At 35.3% G+C, this 21,163-nt stretch overlaps 2 protein-coding genes and 1 pseudogene across 2 annotated transcripts; 2 read left to right on the top strand and 1 right to left on the bottom strand.

The window, feature by feature from the left end:
• On the top strand, positions 564-5,465 carry LOC109333190 (microtubule-associated protein 70-2-like). Its single transcript, XM_019568520.1, has 11 exons — positions 564-1,005; positions 1,098-1,183; positions 2,017-2,082; positions 2,170-2,340; positions 2,462-2,632; positions 2,725-2,880; positions 3,001-3,147; positions 3,293-3,364; positions 3,447-3,980; positions 4,081-4,274; positions 4,971-5,465. The coding sequence occupies exons 1-11, from the start codon at positions 783-785 to the stop codon at positions 5,008-5,010; spliced, it is 1,860 nt and encodes a 619-aa protein (XP_019424065.1). The 5' UTR covers positions 564-782; the 3' UTR covers positions 5,011-5,465.
• LOC109332488 (uncharacterized mitochondrial protein AtMg00810-like) lies at positions 9,550-10,314 on the top strand. The gene has a single exon (XM_019567471.1). It carries the CDS (start codon positions 9,550-9,552, stop codon positions 10,312-10,314), a length of 765 nt encoding a protein of 254 aa, XP_019423016.1.
• Positions 16,720-21,163, bottom strand: part of LOC109332487 — a 13,310-nt pseudogene continuing 8,866 nt past the window's right edge.

Raw genomic sequence — 21,163 nt, 5'->3', positions numbered from 1 at the left:
TAATATTTGAATTCAAGCATCATTTTCATTCAATAGCTTATTATTGTTCATCCCAAGAAATAAAAGGATTCATGTTCTTTACAAAGTAAAATTTTCTCAAATGTTAATTAACTTTGTAGTAAAAAAGTTAAGAAAATAATGTATATTATTATATCATATAAGTATATAAGTTATATTTTTTCACTCAAAATATAACATCTATTTTATTTATTTTTTCATTAAATATTATATATATTCTTTCATTCAAATATTATTGACGTATCAACCTATTATTAATGAAGAAGACAATATACTTTGTCATAAAAACTTAAAAGAGGAAACACCTTAGTTTATATATAAAAAGAAACACTTTTAATCAAATATTTATTATTTATTTTTACTTCGCATTTAAAGAAAAATATATTTAGTCCCTGAAAATTTTCCTTCTAAGATCCGTGTACCCAGGCCACGCTAATGTAGCATGTGCGCATTACGCTACCGGTTTATCTTAAACCCCAACAAAGCAACTTACTACACTGATTATCGTTACAGTTTAATTTAGTTTTTGCTTATTACTTTATTACTAACACTGTGTTTCTCTTTCACTCACTATCACTCTTCTTAACAGAACATTACTATATCACTATTGCACTATAGCTTTATTACTCATTTTTAAAAGGAAAAAGAATGAACCATTGAAGTTCGAAACCGTTCTTCTCCAACTTTCTCTCTCTAAAATAACCGCTCTCAACATTCTCAAACCTGCATTTTCTCTCTCTACCTCGTTGGAGCATTTGAGATCGATGATGGAGGAGGTTTCCGGCGATGCTGGAGCGGAGGAGGCGGTATTGACGCCGACGCAGATTCCGGCGCCGGTCACAGTGTCAGGATCGTTCAAGGAAGGGAAGAGCTCGTCGCGGAGGCGCGCGATAAGGCCGAGTTTGGATGCGGATGAGTTCATGAACCTGTTTCATGGTTCGGATCCGGTGAAGGTAGAGCTGAATCGGTTGGAGAATGAAGTAAGAGGTGAGAAAATGTGGCTCGATCTGGAAAGTTCTTGAGCTGATTTTGCTTCATGTTGTTGATTTTGATTGTGTGTGATGTGTTTGGTTTTGTAGATAAGGATAGAGAATTATCGGAAGCACATGCTGAGATCAAAGCGTTGAAGCTCTCTGAAAGACTCAGAGAAAAAGCTGTTGAAGAGGTTAACTCTAATTTTCGATTTTGTTGTTTTTCCATTTTCAGTATAACTGTGTTTGATTAATTACAATTTTCCAAAATTAATGTTCTGTTAATGTTTTAGAATTTATGGAAACTGAATTACTAATTTCTAAGTCTTATTTTAATTTTGTACTGGACAATGCTTCTGATATTTCTTTTTTCCGGGTACAAGATTTATTTTATTTCTTATCTTAAAAAACGTTATATTTATTTATTATTTTAAAAAAAGCATGATCCTTGGCCCAATCGTTGTTACTGCCTTGGGGGGAACTAGGTGGTGAGATCAAATCAAGTAAACAGTCTTAGTCTTACCCGCTTTCAGTCCAACCAGATTTGAGACTTGTGCATTGGGCCGCACTCTTAGCTAGTTTTTGATTACAAATCATGGTGTTAATGTTTGTATATACTTTTTGTTGGTAATATGATTTTTTTTTCTTTTGGGGCTTTAGGTGTTTATTATTATTATTATTTTTGGGATACATTATTGTAATATTTTTTGGTATAGTCATTGTCATTTGCTTCATGCCATTTTTTATGCTGTAATTATGTTTTGGCTAATTTAGGGGGTCAGGTTTCATTGTTAGTTTCTTATTATAGCCTTATTGTTTTAATGATTTTGATCCATTTCCTTGCTTTGATCATTGTTTGTAGTATTTGTTTTACACAGTTGAGTAAGTTAGAAATTGTCCCTTTGCCATATTTTGGCTTTATTCGTGCTACTGCTGCTTGTTTTCTATTCTCCTTATTAATGCTTACTTTCATCAACTTAAAATGTAACTTTATTTTTTTTCTTTCTGTTCTATGCTTTCACTCTAGCTTACTGAAGAATTGTCGAAGGTTGATGAGAAGCTAAAGTTAACAGAATCCCTTCTAGAAAGCAAAGTATTGCTTCAAGCCTCTATCAACTTTGGTAATGTGTCTTTTTCTTGGGTTACATGATATGTTCGCTGAATGGAGTATCACTTGCAGAATCTTGAAATAAAGAAGATCAATGATGAAAAAAAAGCATCAATGGCAGCTCAGTTTGCAGCTGAAGCCACTCTTCGAAGGGTCCATGCTGCTCAGAAGGATGATGACATGCCTCCTATAGAAGCCATTCTTGCTCCTTTAGAGGCTGAACTCAAGCTTGCTCGACAAGAGGTATTACCCTGTTTTTCTGTTTCAAATGTTAATCTCATTGAGAAAAAAACTGGTGAATAGGATGAAGCTGTGTTATCATTGCTGATTTATGTTGTTATTTTCTTCCATTTGTTTCTTGCAGATTACTAAACTCCAAGATGATAACAAAGCTTTAGACCGCCTTACCAAATCTAAAGAAGCAGCACTTCTTGAGGCTGAGAGGACTGTTCAGGTTGCCTTGGCAAAGGCCTCCATGGTGGATGATCTCCAAAATAAAAATCAAGAGCTAATTAAACAGATCGAGATTTGCCAGGTATTTGCAAGCCTTGGGTGTTCCTCTTTCTGGGTACATTATGACCATAATAATTTAACTTTTGTATCTGGTTTCATCATCATCTCTCTCAGGAAGAAAATAAAATTTTGGACAGAATGCACAGACAGAAGGTGGCAGAGGTTGAAAAGCTTACCCAAACTGTAAGGGAGCTTGAAGAAGCTGTCCTTGCAGGTGGTGCAGCTGCAAATGCTGTTAGAGATTATCAGCGGAAAGTTCAAGAAATGAATGTAATTTGTTTAACTCATCAATTCCACTATCCATTTTGTTTTATTTGAGTTAGTTAAACTTTATATTGTCTGTAGTCAAGAGCATATTAATTACTGCATGGTTTATTTGACATATTTTAGGAAGAAAGGAAAACTCTTGACCGGGAGTTAGCTCGTGCCAAGGTATCAGCAAACAGAGTAGCTCTAGTGGTGGCAAATGACTGGAAAGATGCTAATGACAAAGTGATGCCTGTAAAACAATGGCTAGAAGAGCGGCGATTCTTGCAGGTAAATATTACTTCATTTCTTTCTTCTGGGTTTCAGTTTTTTAATTTTATTTTTTAAATTAACTGTTATTTAGTATAAAATTTCCTGCTTGTTTGGCTTCATGTTAATACAGTTCCCTTTTTTAATCCATCTTACATTCTTATAGGGAGAGATGCAGCAACTCCGGGACAAGCTTGCTATAGCTGAGCGCGCTGCAAAGTCTGAAGCGCAGTTAAAAGTAAGAATATAGTTTGAGCCCATGTATTAATTTAGGATAATTATTCTGTTGTTACTCAAGGCAAACCTTTTAAATTTTTCAGGAAAAATATCATTTGCGGCTTAAAGTACTACAGGAGAGTTTGAGAGAAACTTCTAACAGTATTGGTCGTGGCACCCCAGAAGGAAGAAGTATTACAAATGGGCCTTCTCGACGTCAATCCCTAGGGGGAGCTGATAACATCTCAAAACTGACTCCTAATGGGTTTTCATCTAAGAGAACATCATCCTTTCAAATGAGATCTTCTGTGTCCTCCAGCACAGTTTTGAAGAATGCTAAAGGCACATCTAAATCATTTGATGGTGGTACAAGGTCACTGGAAAGGAGTAAAATTCTTCTAAATGGAAAACCACCAAGTTCTTCATTCAACCAGTCTTCTGAAGGATCCAAAGATAAAGAGGAAAAGGATAGTTGGAAAGCTAATTCTGAGGATAAGCCGAATGAATTCCCAGTGGCAGATATAGAGGATACTGTTCCAGGAGTTTTGTATGATTTACTGCAGAGAGAGGTCCTAGCCTTGAGAAAAGCTGGACACGAGAAAGATCAAAGCCTAAAAGATAAAGACGATGCCATTGAGGTTCGTATTTATTTTATTGCTTGATTTTGTATATTAATCTTTGATTTCTTATTTATAATATAATAGTAGCTCATTGTTGGCAATGGTTGTTATTTGTCAGATGCTAGCAAAGAAGGTTGATACATTGACGAAAGCCATGGAAGTTGAGGCAAAAAAAATGAGAAGAGAAGTAGCTTCCATGGAGAAGGAGGTAGCAGCAATGCGTGTGGAGAAAGAACGGGATAGCAGATCAAAGCGGTTCAGTGGTATAAAGGGCGCTGCAAACATCTCTCAGCATCAGCTTGTTTCTGGAAGGTACATATTTATCTTTTTTCTTTGTTTTAGTTCTTGTCTTAACATATAAAATTGCACATTTTATCCAATGGAGTACTATGGTCTATGGCTTGCTGTTTTCTGCAAATAATTTTGTGGATTAAAGCTTTGGCTATCTTATGTATTCGGTTTCTCCGTTATTCTACTGCAACTTTCAGGGGATACATTATTTGGTGTTTTTGTTCATGTATACTATTTTATTTTACTGGGTCTTAGTTTACACAGTATGTATGTTTACAATTACAAATAAATACCACGGTTTCTGCTCACCCTTTACATTTAAAGAAGGAAGAGCAAATACTATTTATTACAATTACATATAAATAATATGGTTTCTACTCATGGAATCTAACTTCTGCAACATTGGGTCCTCTTATTCATGTATGCCTCACCTTATTTCCTCTTATCTTTTAAAGAGCCTAATTATTGGCATCCGCCAATAATTTGATGTTTTGGCAAATTAAGATAAACCTGGTTATTGAATCTGTTGTATTTTATATACTGTGTAATATCTAGTTGAGTTACCAGGACTCAATAACTGAGCCTTGTATTGCCTTTAATTTTATTGTTTCCGTTAATTACTTATGTTTTCTTCATTAAATATGATAGTTCTTTTTCATGTTTATTATTGCCTTCACTGCTTTGCCCCTAATAATTTGGATTCACACATGCGCGCAGAAACGTGACACGTGGAGGATTAACACGCAGCACACAATGACAACAAGTCTATTGCATGCAAAGGCACTAAGGAGTGGGAACTTTGATGGCATCATTCTTCTGCGCCTTCTGTATTAATTTTTATTTTCTCTTATTAGTTTTCCAATTGATCATAAGATTGTAACTGGCATGGCCATGGATTGGGTATAAGAAAAGAACTTGAAGGAATCTGTTTGAATCTGACCTAGATTGTTGTATTATCTACGTAGAGAGGTCGGCTAAGAAGGCAGGCAAATGAAGACAAATTAACTTGGAGCTAACCTTCAGCTCTTCTGAGTGAGTGTGTTGTTTGTATAGGGAGCATTATCCATCATTTTTCCCTTTTTGCAGTTCATATTTGTAATATTTGTAATACGCAGATAGTGCTATTGTGTTTGGTTCAGATTTGTTAATATAACTTTGTAATCAGATCAATATCTAAGCTTATTTGGTTGTGTTATTACACACTTTACAGTTTTCAATTGGTTTTTCTATTCATGTCTGTGTGAAGCACAAAGTGCACACTTAAATTTAGAGGAATGGTGCATATTCCTCTCTTAAAACTTTTGCTTCTATAAATTTAGTTCATAAAAACTGAAAAATCACAATGGCAAATATATTATTAGATGTGGGTAAAATTAGTTTTTTAGAATTTTTTATGATTACTTTTGGGACGCTTTAGTCCCTATCAAGGGCTATTTTTACCGATATTTGAATACTAGTATAAATTTTAATTTTTTATGGAGCAAATTCATACTTCAAGAAATTTATAAAGATTACACTAAGTATTTCGTCTTAAATATGTTTGCCCGATTATGTGGCTGGTGTTGGTTACTCAACTTTCTCCATTATGATTTTAGTGTGACTTACACAAATGTGAAAAAATAATCATTCCATAAAATTTTCATTACACTGTCCTTCTCATGTGGCATCTAAAATTACCAGTGTAACTTTGGTCCCTATTTTTTATTTGTTTTTTCATCTTCTAACTTAACAACCAGATAATGCAACTGCTGTTGTACAGTTCAACGTGGTTTATGGTTTCCTAACTTTGTGTACCATGTTCAAATTAGTGCCATATAAATAGGAGTTTAGTTTCTTTATAGTTATGCTTTTGATTGTATATATACTCCTATAACTCACTGTGTAAATCAGAGGAACATTATTACCTTTATGGTATCTAGAGCCAGATTTTTTTCTCTCTCGTGTCTACCCTTACTGTTCTTCATGGCCACTTCAAATCCTTCCCTGCTGACTCTAGCAAATACTACCAGCTCCAACCTCAATCTTCAACTACCATCCATTAACATCAAACTTGATCGAGACAACTATTCCCTATGGAGATCTACAATTATTTATGCCTTGGAAACTTTTGACCTTGAGTCGTTCATTCTACATCCTGCACCACCAATGGAAACTATTCAAGTGACAAACTCTGGAGGTCTTTCCACTACAGAGATCAATCCCGATTTTTCTTTATGGAGGAAACCTGATCGTTTCGTACTACTGTGGTTAAAATCCACATTATCTGAAAAGGCTATTTCCTTGGTTGTTCGTGCCACCTCCTCTCACATGGCATGGACAGCCATGGCAAAGACCTTTCAAGAACAAACCAAAGCCCGATGCATGGCTATGAAGGCTCAACTCCAAACTCTTACAAAAGGATCTCTATCTATGCTTGAATACATTGAAAGAAAACGACCCATCTCTGATTCTCTTGCTGAAAATCTCCATCCAATTTCTGATGAAGATCTTGTTGGCTACATTTTAAGTGGTCTTGATTCTTCTTATGGACATTTTTCAACCGCTTTTATGATGAAATCTGATGATGTTACTGTTGATGATCTTGCTGGCCTTCTTCTTCTTCTTCTTCTTCTTCAAGAAGAGGCACGTCTAGAGCAAGAACATGCTCGTCAAGCTGTGGTTGTCACACAACCCATGAACCCATCTCCACTCCTCCCTACACCCACTATTTACACAACAAACCGGTCTTCCAACAGGCTCACTTCTACCAACTATCAAACCAACAATGCTGCTTCTTTTTCAAACCACAACATGGACAATCGTCGTCGTCGCTCTATTTGCCAAATATGCACCAAACCAGGACATGAGGCCATTGATTGTTCGCAACGCACAAATCAAACAGACTTTCCCTTTCGCCGCCAAAATCACAAGCCTTTCTCTCGTCAAGCTCATCTTACTCACAGTGGCACTTCTTCCACTGTTATGGACCCATCGTGGTATTTTGACACGGGTGCAACTGATCACGTCACTCCTGATACCAGTAAGCTTAACATTGCTGATGACTATACTAGTGATGACAAGCTTCAAGTAGGCAATGGTAACCACTTATCTATTTATCATGTGGGTTCAACTTCATTCCGTAATATTACTTTGCCAAGTGTATTAATTATTCCTAACCTCACCAAAAATCTCCTAAGTGTTTCCCGCCTAACCCGTGATAATGATGTTTTCATGGAGTTTTGGCCTACTCATTGTTGTGTTAAGAATTTTCAGGGACAAACACTACTTCGCGGAGACATTAGCAATGGTTTATATCGGCTGCCTTCCTTCCAAATATCTTCAACATCACCTATGGCACTTACTAGTATTCGTACAACTCTCCATGGTTGGCACCATCGTCTTGCTCATCCACATGAGTCTCTCTTACGGTGTCTCCTTTCCAAGTTTCAACTTCCAGTTTCAACAAATAAATTTCCAAATGTTTGTGACTCGTGTCAATTAGGGAAAAGTCACCGTTTTCCACTACCTACTTCACATGTTGCCTCTATGTCACCATTTGCTCTAGTGCACTCTGATGTTTGGGGACCATCCCCTCATTTCTCAATCAATGGAAACCGTTATTTTCTACTGTTTATTGATGATTGTACTAAATTTGTGTGGATTTACTTTATTTCTCATAAATCTCAAGTTTATCCTACATTTATGCAATTTAGAAAGATGATAAAAACTCAATTCAATTGTAGCATTAAATCTCTCCAAACGGATTGGGGTGGTGAATTTCGAAATGTTTCAACTTTCCTCCAGCACCATGGCATACAACATCGCATTTCTTGTCCATACACACAGGAACAAAATGGTGCTGTTGAGCACCGAAATCGTATAATTGTTGAAAAAGGTCTTACACTCCTTGCACAATCATCTCTTCCACCAATTTTCTTGGAACATGCCTTCAAAACTGCCATCTACCTACATAACCGCACCATCACTCCACTACTGCATTTTCAATCACCATATCAACTTATTTATCATAAATCTCCAGATTATGGCTTTCTCAAGACTTTTGGTTGTTTGTGCTACCTCTTTCTAAGACCATACAATAAACACAAAATAGATTTTCGGCCTTTTCCATGTGTGTTTCTTGGATACAGTGTTGCACACAAGGGCACTTGTGTTTTCACAAACCTACTTCCAGGATATATATTTCAAGGCATGTTGTTTTCAATGAAGATTTTTCCCCCTATGCCTCCCTCTCAGAAGCTACAGTTATTACTTCCTCTACCACACCACCTTCCACTAACCACGATCTTCTTCATCATGCTGCATCTTTACCATTAAACTACCCATCACCCACACCTCCTTCCTCACCTCCCACTACCCCCACATACAGACAACCCACTATCAGCTCACGTGCTAAACATACTCCACCTCTCACATCTCATTTTCGGCCAACAGATAAAACAACTCATCCCATGATTACTAGGGCACGTACCAACTCTCTTAAACCAAAGACTTTTTCAGCCACCATTTCACCTATTGAGCCACTCAACTATCTTTAGGCGGTGAAACAACCATGCTGGAAGCATGTCATGCAATATGAATATGATGCACTCATGCGCAATAACACATGGACTATAGTACCATGCCCACCTTATGTTAATCTTGTAGGGTGTAAATGGATCTACAAGATCAAACAACGTTCAGATGGTTCCATTGACCGTCACAAGGCTCGCTTGGTAGCTCAAGGATTTCATCAACAACCTGGAATCGATTATTTTGATACTTTCAGTCCAGTAATTAAACCAACCACCATTTGTTTGATGTTGTCTATAGCTCTATCTAATGGTTGGTGTATTCGGCAACTTGACATCAACAATGTCTTTCTCAATGGAGATTTAACAGAAACCGTGTACATGAAGCAGCCTCGTGGGTTTGAAGATCCCTCATATCCTTCTCATGTGTGTCGCCTAAACAAAGCCATTTATGGTCTCAAACAAGCACCTCGTGCTTGGTTCAATAAACTAAAGAAATATCTTGTCACTCACGGTTTCAAAGCTTGCCAATCAAATACTTCATTATTTGTGCACTACTCTTCGAGTTCCATCATCTATGTCCTTGTGTACGTGGATGATTTGATCATCACAAGCACAAATGCAGCTCTTATTCAACGTTTCGTTAGACAGTTACATACAATTTTTGTACTTAAGGATCTTGGTTCTCTACACTATTTTCTTGGCTTGCAAATTACATTGACTCCCAATCCACTGGATTGAATCTTTCTCAAGAAAATTACATTCATGATATTCTCTGCCGCAACAACATGACAACAACATCATCTATTTCAACCCCAGCTGATTCGGGTTCTCGCCTTACCAGTCATGGTGCTCCTTTTGAAGATCCAAAGCATTTTCGGAAAATTGTCGGTTCTCTTCAATATGTTACCCTTACTCATCCCGATATTGCTTATGCCGTCAATCGAGTTTGTCAATTTATGCATTCACCCACAGTTCTCCATTGGCAGGAAACTACACGGATCCTCAGGTACTTAAAGGGCACTACATCTCATTGTATTCACTTCAAGCCTACACGAGCTCCTTCTCTTCTTGCTTACTCAAATGCTGGGTGGTTTTCAGACCCTAAGAATAGCCGGTCTCAGTATGGATACGCTATATTTCATGGATCAAATCTTATCAGTTGGACTTCTCGAAAACAACAAGTTGTGGCTCGTTCTAGTACTGAGGCTGAGTATCGTTCACTAGCATATACTGCTGCTGAGCTGTTATGGATTCAACAACTGCTTAAAGATCTTCATGCTCCTCTACTTGACCCTCCGTTATTATTATGTGATAATGTGGGTGCTATTTTTATGACCAAGAATCCTGTTATCCGCACCAGGTCTAAACATATTGCCTTAGACTTTCATTTCATTCGTGAACTTGTTGAAACTAAGTTGCTTAATATCTGCCATGTCTCTTCTATGGATCAAATGGCTGACATCTTCACGAAACCATTAACTAAGGATCACCTGTTTTTGCTTCATTCCAAGCTTCAAGTTCATTCTGACCATCAGCTTGCGGTGGGCTAACAACCAGATAATGCAACCGCTGTTGTACAGTTCAACGTGGTTTATGGTGCCTAACTTTGTGTACCATGTTCAAATTAGTGCCATATAAATAAGAGTTTAGTTTCTTTACAATTATGCTTTTGGTTGTATATATACTCCTATAACTCACTGTGTAAATCAGAGGAACATTATTACCTTTATAACTTACTAGCGTGTAGAGACACTTCGTGTCTGCCGATGAATATTGTGTGATACTACATATTCAATTTTTATATTATATATATTTTTTTGTTTATGATAATGTTTAATTTAAGGTGAGATATGTGGTTAATTAATGTATTGGTGGTAGTTGCTTAGGATTATATAGTTTTTTGTAAAAATTAAATAATGTTAAGGGCAATATAGGAAATGAAAATTACACCATGAGGGAAGTTATTTCAAGTTTTGGTTTTATATATAACTAGCGTGTCGACCGGCACTACCGTGCCTGTCCACCCGCTTTCCTATTGTTTGTAATGTGTATTCTATATATTAAGTTGTATTATATATTGTCATTTGCAGTTGAATATATATTCGTTTGAGGTAATTGTTCAATCTTAAAGAAAAGATACATATACAATTGTGTTCATCAAGAATAGAGTCTTGATATCTTCACTTAATTTTATTTTCTAGCGTGTTAGCAGACGCTACCGGGTCTGTCAACCCAATTTCCTATCGTTTGTATTGTTTATTAATATAAGAATATATAAAGATGAAATTAGAAATTATAAAGATGAAATTAGAAGTTATAAAATAAAATTAGAAGTTATAAAATATGAAATAAATGTTTAGTAGTATAAGTATATATAAAGATGAAAGTATAACTTATACAATAAAATTAGAAGTTATAAAATATGAAATAGGAAAATCCAAAATAACTTCATGAAAGTTAGGTTAGGTTTTTCCTTTAAAGTAGTATAGATATATTTGAGGTAGTTATATAGGATTATATGATTTTTTAAAATTAAATTTTTGAAGGGCAAAATAGGAATATATAAATTATGCCATGGTGGTAGTTACACCATGTTTTGGCTTTATATATAGTATAGATATAGATATAGATATAATTGTACTAGAATAATATTTCTTTGGATGTTCTTAATTATCGATAGCATAGAATGAAGGAACGTAGCATATGGAGGAGGCGACTGATGATAAATGTTTCTTTGGTCAGCAATTATATATGTTGAGTAACTCTTCTATTACCAATGTTTTAAATAGTAGTTATGGTTTCATAAACTCAAAGTTACCATAAAGTATTATAGATTTCTTTTACCTGTGATAGTTCACCAAAGATGATAAAAGTTTCATGGTTGGACAATGTGCATTAAGGGGAGAGAGTTGGAACGAAAAGAAAAAAAATGTCGTAATTTTGAACAAATTCTTCCTTAAATAGTGGGAGTTGGTGTCTTTTTTAAAACTAGAGTAAATTGTGTGTCCACGTAATAAATCTAAGTCGTGCAATTTCTCTAAAATTTTCTCATCTGTCAAGCTCTTATTGGAGAGGATGGCAATATAAAATTGTTTTGAAAGATCAACTAATAGTATCAAATTTATGATTATGAAATAATTGTAAGGATTAAATAGGAGGATAATCGTTCCAATATTTATGCATCATGCATATTTTAGTTTCTATTTCTTTTTAAACATTGAACCTTCCATTCTGAGTTAGTGTTGAATTTCATTTTTGTTGTCAACTTTTCACGATAAAATATTACGTGACCTAACAGAGACTACAACATCACTAATACATCAAATAACACATAACATCATAGACTAAAATAAAATAAAAATATTACTTAATAGGACTAAAAGCAAAATTCTCTTATTCAAAATTAATATTTACCAACAATTTGTTGGTCTAATAGTGTAAGACTCCGCTATATCTCTAGGATGATTAAAATGTCAAATGTTCGATTCATGTACCTCGACGTGAGTGAAATTCAAACTTTCCAGGTCCTGTACCTCAACGTGAGTTTTATGCTTTCCGGGTCCTGTACCTCGATGAGCATTCAAAACCAAGCTTTCCGGGTCCTGTACCTTGAAGTGTAATCTAAACTTTCCAAGTCCCGTACCTTGGAGTGCAATCTAAGCTTTCCGGGTCCTGTACCTCGACATACAATTTAAGCTTTCTAGGTCCTGTACCTCGATGAACATTCAAAACCAAGTTTTCTGGGTCCTATACCATGAAGTGTAATCTAAGCTTTTTGGGTTGTGTACCTCGACGTGCAATCCAAACTTTCTGGGTCCTATACCTCGAAGTGAAATATATGCTTTCTAGGTCCTGTACCATGATGAGCATTCAAAACCAAGCTTTTCGGGTCCTATACCTCGAAGTCTACCTTTCCAAGTACATCAACCTGCATTCTTGGCTTTTACCCTTGTGTCTCCAAATTCTGGTAGTACACCAACCTCCGTCTTTGGTTTCACCTTTTCACTCCAAATTCTGGCAGCACACTAACCCGTGTATTTGGTTTCACCCTTTCACTCCAAATTCTGGCAGTACACCAACCTGCGTCTTTGGTTTCACCTTTTCACTCCAAATTCTGATAGTACACCAACCTGCGTCTTTGGTTTCACCTTTTCATTCCAAATTCTGGCAGTACATCAACCTGCGTCTTTGGTTTCACCTTTTCACTCCAAATTCTGGTAGTACACTAACCTGTGTCTTTGGTTTCACCTTTTCACTCCAAATTCTGGCAGTACACCAACATGCGTCTTTGGTTTCACTTTTTTACTCCAAATTCTGGCAGTACACCAACCTGCGTCTTTGGTTTCACCTTTTCACTCCAAATTCTGGCAGTACGCCAACCTGCGCCTTTGGTTTCACCTTTTCACTCCAAATTTTGGCAGTACGCCAACCCGCGTCTTTCGTTTCATCTTTCCACTCCAAGTTTTGGAAATACCTCAACTATTGTTCTTGGTTCACATCCACATTTTCATCACTACCCTCTAGAACAAACTTGAGTCATCTTGAAGACAAATCAGCTCACAAGACGATAGAACTTTCAAGCAACGAGATATTGTGACGTAAATTTTTATGTGCCTTAATAAAATTAGCATTCATTTCTTTACTAGTTACTTACCATGATATCCATCAAACTTCAATTTGCTCGTTATCAAGTAAGCAACAAGTAAAGAGGGACATCTATGAATACCCAATTTTGTCTGGCCATAATACATTTTGAAACAAAAATAACAAATAAATAATATCAACATTTTTGGGTATTTCTATAGCAAAATGACATATTTTTAGGTATCTCAAAGTGTCCATATCACCCATGGATTTCTCACCCACCTTTCACTTGCTCATGGATTCCTAACTATCCCACTTTATCAACTGAACCCCACTCTTCACTCTCATAACTTCCACATCACCCATCAATTTCTACCCACTTGATGCTCTTCTAAAACTGAACCTCTCTTATAAAAAAACCCAGCAACCCACGACAGAAGAAAGAGGATCTCTCCCCCATAATACAACCCCACCTTCGCACTTTTCCTCCACTACAACCACTCACACCCAACTTCCAATCCATGGCTTTGTTCCCCTAAATCTAATGCTCAACAAAAGGGAGAGGAGAGGGGTGCAAAAAAAAAAAAAATAGAAAAAAGACAATAAAAACATGAAAGAGGGAATGTGGCCAAACCCCAACAAGCTTCATTATTTCTCCATCACTCACACCCCTTCCATCATACTTTTCATCAATCATCACTCTACTTCACAAAAGGCATTCTAATTTCCCTTGGCCTTAAGCTTGTGCTAGCAACAATATCTTCCTCCTCTCACCCAACATCCTTTATCATCAAACAACCCCCTTCAACCAAAAACAACCCAAAAAAATTCACAAAAGAACCCATTCATAATTACCCATAAACCAGAAAAAGACACACACAAATCATCCAAAATTCTCTACACACACTAACCCAAAAAATAACAACAAAGAATGTAATACAAAGCACAAAATTTGTGCTTAGGTGACAATAGCAACATGGGCTCGAAATGATATTGTAAGGTTAGTCACATATTCTTTTTCCTTTATTATTTTTCAGTAGTCGACATATCAAAGGCTTTGTTCTTGTGTGAGTTTGTTTTCTCTTTATTCCATCCATTAAGACAGTAATAGAAAGTTCATACATAGAAATATTAATAAATTCAATAGTATTTGGTTGATGGATGAATGAGTAATGTGAGATTTGATTTATTCTTGACTTGGTTATTCATAATAATTATTTTTATCAAAATTCAATCCCTTACATTTATGAACATAGAGAGGAAAATACGTTTTTCATAAGTCACTTGAGTTTGTAAATGATATATAGCCTTTCACTAGCATCCTTTACCTCTGTTAGCTTCAATTTGTGGTGTACACGACAACAGGATTAAAGATTCCTTCATCACATATGGATGAAACAACCTTTTCCTTTGTGATGTTGCTCGGGTTACCAGTGCCACCCCATCTAAGGATAAGTCTCTCACCAAAGTCCAAGGGTTTGCCGTCAACCAGTGGCTCCTCTCCAAGGGTCTATGTCCCTTTCTTGCTCTCTTTATCCATTTCATAGTTTTTATTTATTTTTATTTGGCTCTTGAGTTTTATATATTGCCTATGGAAAATTCACTTGAATGGTGCACCCTGAATGAAAAATTAAAGTTTTGGTGCACATTTTTTAATATTTACCAAAATGGTGCACTTTTAGGATACTCGACAATGACATAGCTGATTCATTTTTTTTTTAATTTCTCACACATAACTCGGCAATGGGGTGAGAATTTTTTTTTTTTACATTTCTCCCATAAAACTTGGCAACCCCATGGGAGTTTCACTTTTTTTGTTGCTTTTCTCACTCCTAAATCGGCTCCCACATGGGCGTTTTATTTTTTTTGTCTCACTCCCCCCTAAATCGGCAATGTGGGGGGGAGGTTTTCTCATTTTGATTTTGACATTGCAGAGAAAGCAAAGTTAAAGAGAAGGAAAAGCAAAGTTAAAAAGAGAGAGGGGATAAGAGTGAGAAAGTTAAGGTGCTTAAAGGAGTATTATCGTGTGGTTGATTAATATAAGAGGCTACTGGAGGAAGCTAAGAGTTACCTTTGAGAAAAGGAAAGAGCAAAAAAAAAAAAAAATTTAGTGAAAAATAGAAAAGAAGCAAAATAAGTGCAAAAGTTTGCAGAAAGAACAAAAGAAGAAACTTACAAACAACAACAAATAACTCTTTTTTCCTTATACTTCTTCTTTTTTCTTAATTTCCTCTTCCTAAATCTCCATTCTTTCCCAAATTTAATTTCAAATTTAAGTTTGAGTAGAATTGCATTGTAGAAGAGTACATACTTACCCATGAAAGAATAATATATACACACTCTTTCTTTCTCTGTTGTTTGTTATTAGTGACTATGAAAACACAAATCAAAATGAGAAAAAATCCCCCCACATTGTCGATTTAGGGGGGAGTGAGACAAAAAAAATAAAACTCCCATGTGGGAGCCGATTTAGGAGTGAGAAAAGCAAAAAAAAAAGTGAAACTCCCATGGGGTTGCCGAGTTTTATGGGAGAAATGTAAAAAAAATAAAACTCTCACCCCATTGCCGAGTAATGTGTGAGAAATTTAAAAAAAAAGTGAACCGGTCATGTCATTACCGAGTGTCCTAAAAGTGCACTATTATGGTAAATATTCAAAAAGGTACACCAAAACTGTAATTTTTCAGAAAACAATGATTTATTTCCATGTATAGAAATTTTTTGTCATAATCTTGTTTAAAAACTTACTATTCTTATGCATAAAATAAAGTTAATTATTTATTTTGTCCACCCACATAAAATACTGTTTATTATTAATCATAAATGTGTTTATTATTGATAGTCTCAATTGCTTACTCATCCTCCCTATTAACCAATGATAATTTTGTAAAACATAAAACCTGTAATAATGATCGGTTAATAAAGAGTGTGGATAGATAAGTAGAACAAAAATTATTGATATATTTGATATTGATATATTTATTGACAAATTAGAATAGTAAAATTTAGATAGAACCTTTGAAGTAAGGACAACAACAACCACCAAAAACATATATTTATTAGGAGGTTGATAGCCATAGAACTATATTAATAAACAAAGTGGCCCTTCAAGCATTAAATAATGAATTTGGACTATCTTTTGCTTTCTTTTCTAGCTTGCTACCATGGTCAATCTCTTATTAAAATAGAGAAGGTCCATGGGGCAAGAACTCTCTTTATCACTCTAGCTTTCTCCTTTAATATGATAATTCTCTATACTTCACAAAAATATAGAAAATGAAAGCGAGTATCCTTGCATGTTATGATGCATTGTAATGTAAAGTAGAATTCTTCTCGAGTTAGGAAGAACTCCAAAGTTATACATCCTAAAAACTTACACTCCGTAAAGAATTTTCACATTCTCTAGAGACCTCTCATGCACCTCTTTTATTCTTTCATCATATTTGTAAATCACACTGCAGCTCTAATTAAATGAAGCAATCCAAATGTTTCCTGCCTGAGCCTTCCATTCACAATCTTCAAGAGTAACCCAACCAATAATTTGAGCAAGTAATTATGTGGTCACATAAATCAATTAAATATTTCCATATAATTTATATGTTCAATGAAAATATTCACTCGAGGGAGTGTCGCGACAAAGTCTTCACTCGTCGATGTGATCCACATCAAGTCTAATGACACATCCTCCTTGCCATACTTGTGAAGAAGATTCCTGAGACGAATATTTATATATGCATGGCCAGAGCACAATATTAATACTCTTCCGTCCATTAATTTGATATCATTTTTAATTGAATTTTTTTCCAATCATAAGTGAGATGAAGTATCACTTATTGGATGATTACAATATATGAAGCCAAATCTTTGGAAATGACATACAAATGCCTTGTGGCATGACAGAAGTACCTGTTTCCCGACTTGCCAAACTTCCTTTGTTCTTGTTCATGGTACCTTAAACCTTTGTGCAATAAAGTAGACATGTAAAAGGCTTTAATATTTTTAATTCTATAATTCAACAAAACAAAGATAAAAGAAAAATATGTCTTACTTTTGAGATATGACATGTCCATATTTCATGCATCCAATGTAAATTCTAGGTTTAGATCTGTGTCTAGCTAAAGTTTTTCCCAATATTGCTGAATCAGATTGAATAGCAAAGTACGATATATAATTTTCATATAAACTTATGTTTGGCATTTTATAGGTTAACATTTTCAAGTTTCAACACCCCAAAGACTTAAGTTAATTCCAAAATGTTAAATCCTGATGATTTTATATATAAAGTTATAGATTATCAAGATTTTTTAAAACTTAAAATACCTATATTTAAATGAACACCATCATCAACTTTGACATAGAAATCAACATCCCATAAGTGTTAGATATTTCCTGATGATTGGTGAAATGTCAATCTTAGGATCTTGAATATCACGATTCTACATAATATAAAACAAGGATACAAAGTCATACCTGAAACTATGTTCTCAAATCTACTCATTTGATGTACCTTTTGAGAGAGTTTTGGTATGATGGCCTTCCTCAACCAAATCCCTAATTCCTTTTGGGACCTTCGTTTTCTCTCTGATGGGGAGAGGTGAAAACTATTTGTGATTTGGTGTCTTGGGGACCATAACCGTTCCGTATATGTTAACTTATAGGGTTTCCATTATCCCTTATAGGACAATTGTTTGGGTATCCACTCGTTAAGCTCGTATTCATTATCAATATTAGAAGTTCTATGAGTTGTTAGAAATTATATCACTTATTTTGTGACCCAAAATAAATAGCCAATATAATTATATTAAATATATGATGCTCACCTTAATTAGAAATTCTGAATTTCTAACAATCTGCCACTTGAGCTTCATATTTTTCCTGAAACAATTATATCACATACTCTTTAGGCGCACATCTGTATGATATTTATATTTAGATTTCTCCTTAATACAATCTGGTCCATCTCATATATCAACTATGGAACCACTGCGACCTTCATTACATTCAAATGTGACTCGACCACGATGATCATCATACCAATATACTAAATGACATAGATCAAATATGGATGAGTGGCATGGAAATTTCATTCAATGTGATCTTATGTCTATTTCCAACTGGTCCTTCTTTATTCTTTAGTGAGATCTATCCAAAGTTCTTAATTGCAACACAATAGTTACAATACACAAGTTCAAAATTGAACAATAAACAATCAACTTTATTATGCATAAAACTATATATGACGTCCAAAGTAAATCATAAAACATATAGACTCCCACTGAACTAAGGTATCCTTAGGAACAACACTCATATAAGAAATATGCTCATGAAAGACTTTAGGTACCAAACCCTTAGTCTGTGGATTAGTTAGCATAAAATTTGTCCTTATATGTTCTATGAAAATTTGTCTGTTTTGAACACTTTCTTTAACAACTGAAAACTTGATGTCAATAAATTTTGACTTTGTAGAACTCTTATTATTATTGGAGTAAAGAACCACGGACCACAATAAATTCTCTGTGGTATTTTAGTACCATCAACCACACGTAAGCCAATGACAAAAATTTTGCAACCATATGCCATGGTCTGATGTATCAAAACAAATCATGAACTATGCGACCATGGTTGAAGGAGCTATGAGCGTCTATTTAGAAGACTTCCAAGAGATAGCACCTTCAGCCAAGATAAACATATATCTAGAGATGGAGTGTATATTGTCTACACACCCAAAAAATTGGAGTCAGAGTACCCAATGATCTCTAAATTCTCAGACATCTGATAAGTGAACATGTACTCCTTTGCTCTCTTTAAGTAACGCATAACACGCCGGACTGTCTTCTAGTGATACATTATAGGATTACTCAACTATCTTTCCAAAACTCCCACGACAAACGCTATGTCGGGACATGTACAAACTTAAGCATACATTAGACTTCCTATTGCAGATGCATAATGAATCTTTTGCATCTCGCATCTTTGAATGTCATTTTTGGGGCACTATTACAGACTAAACTTGTCTCCCTTAACTATAGGGGTATCCTCTAGTTTATTGTCTTTCATGCAAAATCTATCTAGGACTTTATCTATATAGATTTTTTGTGATAACCTTAGGATACCTTGAGAGTAATCTCTTAGTATATGAATACCTAATACAAAAATAAGCTTTCCCAAGATCTTTCATTTCGAAATTATTCGTTAGAAATCTCTTGGTCTCATGCAATAGTCCAAAATCTATACTAGGAAGTAGTATATCATTGACATATAATAGTAGGAATATAAATTTACTCCCACTAAACATGCGGTACACACAATCATCAACTTTGTTTGCCTCAAAACCGTACGAGGTAATAACTTGATGAAACTTGTGATTCCATTGACGAGAAACTTGTTTAAGGTCATAGATGAATTTCTTTAATTTGCATACCATTGACTTTGAGCCAATTAACACAAAGTTTTCTAGTTGCACCATATAGATCGTTTCATTAATGTCACCATTTAGAAACGAAGGCTTAACATCCATTTGATGTAGCTCTAAATCAAAATGAGCTACTAGTGCCAATATTATTATAAAAGTATCCTTCGAAGATACTAGAGAGAATATTTATTTATAATCAATGTCTTGTTTCTGAGTGTAGCCTTTAGCAACTAGACGAGCTTTATATATATCAATATTACCATTCGAATCCCTCTTGGTTTTAAAAAATCAATTTGCAACCAATAGGTTTCGAACCTTCAGGTAATTCGATAAGATCCAAAATGTCATTATCATGCATAGACTTCATCTCATCCTTTATGGCATCAATCCACTTTTGAGAGTCAGAACTTTTCATAGATTGATAGAAGTTCAATGGATCATCCTCTGTTAACCTGATGCCATCTCTCTAGTGGATCTCCTTAATGACACTTCTACTTCTTGAGGTTGTTGAATTTGTTCAATAAGTACTTGAGGGAGAACCTCATTGTTGTCTTGTTCAATGATATTGCTAGGAACAATATTTTGAACATTATCTTCTAATACCGAAATTGATCCTTGAATGGTAATAGGCACAAGAACTTGTTCACCATTAGTGACAGGCTCCTCCTCAAAGACAACATTCTTTATGTTCTCTTCCTCCCAAAATCAACTTCCTCAAGAAATCTTGCAGTTCCTGTCTCAAAAAAGTCTTGAAGTGGGATCAGAAAATTTATAGCCCCGAGAGCGTTCAACATAGCCAACAAAATAGCAGCTAACAGTTCTTAAGTCTAATTTCCTTTCATGCGGCCTATAAGGCCGCACCTCAACTGAAAAACCCCAAATGTGCAAGTGTTTTAAGCTTTGTCTTTTATCAGTCCAAAGCTCATATAGGGTTTTGTTAACTGCTTTATTTGGCATCCTATTAAGGATGTAAACTATGGTCTTTAAAGCTTCCCCCAAAGAGACTCTAGCAAGGAAGAATGACTAGTTATACTTCTCACCATATCCTTAAGAGTTCGGTTTCATTGCTGACCAACACCCTCCATGCTAGGTTGGCCTAGCATAGTGTATTGCAGAACAATTTCACATTCTATGAGAAAAGCACAAATAACTCTTTCACATCATCCTTATCGTTCTTTCTTTTCTTATTATGAGAGGTCATAGCTAAGTGAGCACTTTAAGTCTTATCTCTCTACAGTCTCTCTTCCTCTTGCACAAAATCCTTCTGAGTGTTATAACCCACTTTCAATTTCCCAAAGTGTATAGGAAGCGAGATCAAAACCAAGTGCACGAACAAGTTATCACCAAGCTCTAACTTAAGTGACTTGAGTTTTGATGCGAGATTAGACATCTCCATAATGTACCC

This window comes from Lupinus angustifolius, chromosome LG18, assembly GCF_001865875.1.
Source record: "Lupinus angustifolius cultivar Tanjil chromosome LG18, LupAngTanjil_v1.0, whole genome shotgun sequence".
Taxonomy (NCBI): Eukaryota; Viridiplantae; Streptophyta; class Magnoliopsida; order Fabales; family Fabaceae; genus Lupinus; species Lupinus angustifolius.
The sequence above is the reverse complement of the archived record's forward strand: the minus strand, read 5'-3'. Positions and strand labels throughout refer to the sequence as shown.

Coding starts and splice junctions, on each gene's coding strand:
- LOC109333190 (XM_019568520.1), top strand. CDS start 783: ATGATGGAGGAGGTTTCCGGCGATGCTGGAGCGGAGGAGGCGGTATTG. Junction 2,083..2,169: donor AATCCCTTCTAGAAAGCAAA/GTATTGCTTCAA, acceptor TATCACTTGCAG/AATCTTGAAATAAAGAAGAT. Junction 3,148..3,292: donor AAGAGCGGCGATTCTTGCAG/GTAAATATTACT, acceptor ACATTCTTATAG/GGAGAGATGCAGCAACTCCG.
- LOC109332488 (XM_019567471.1), top strand. CDS start 9,550: ATGACAACAACATCATCTATTTCAACCCCAGCTGATTCGGGTTCTCGC.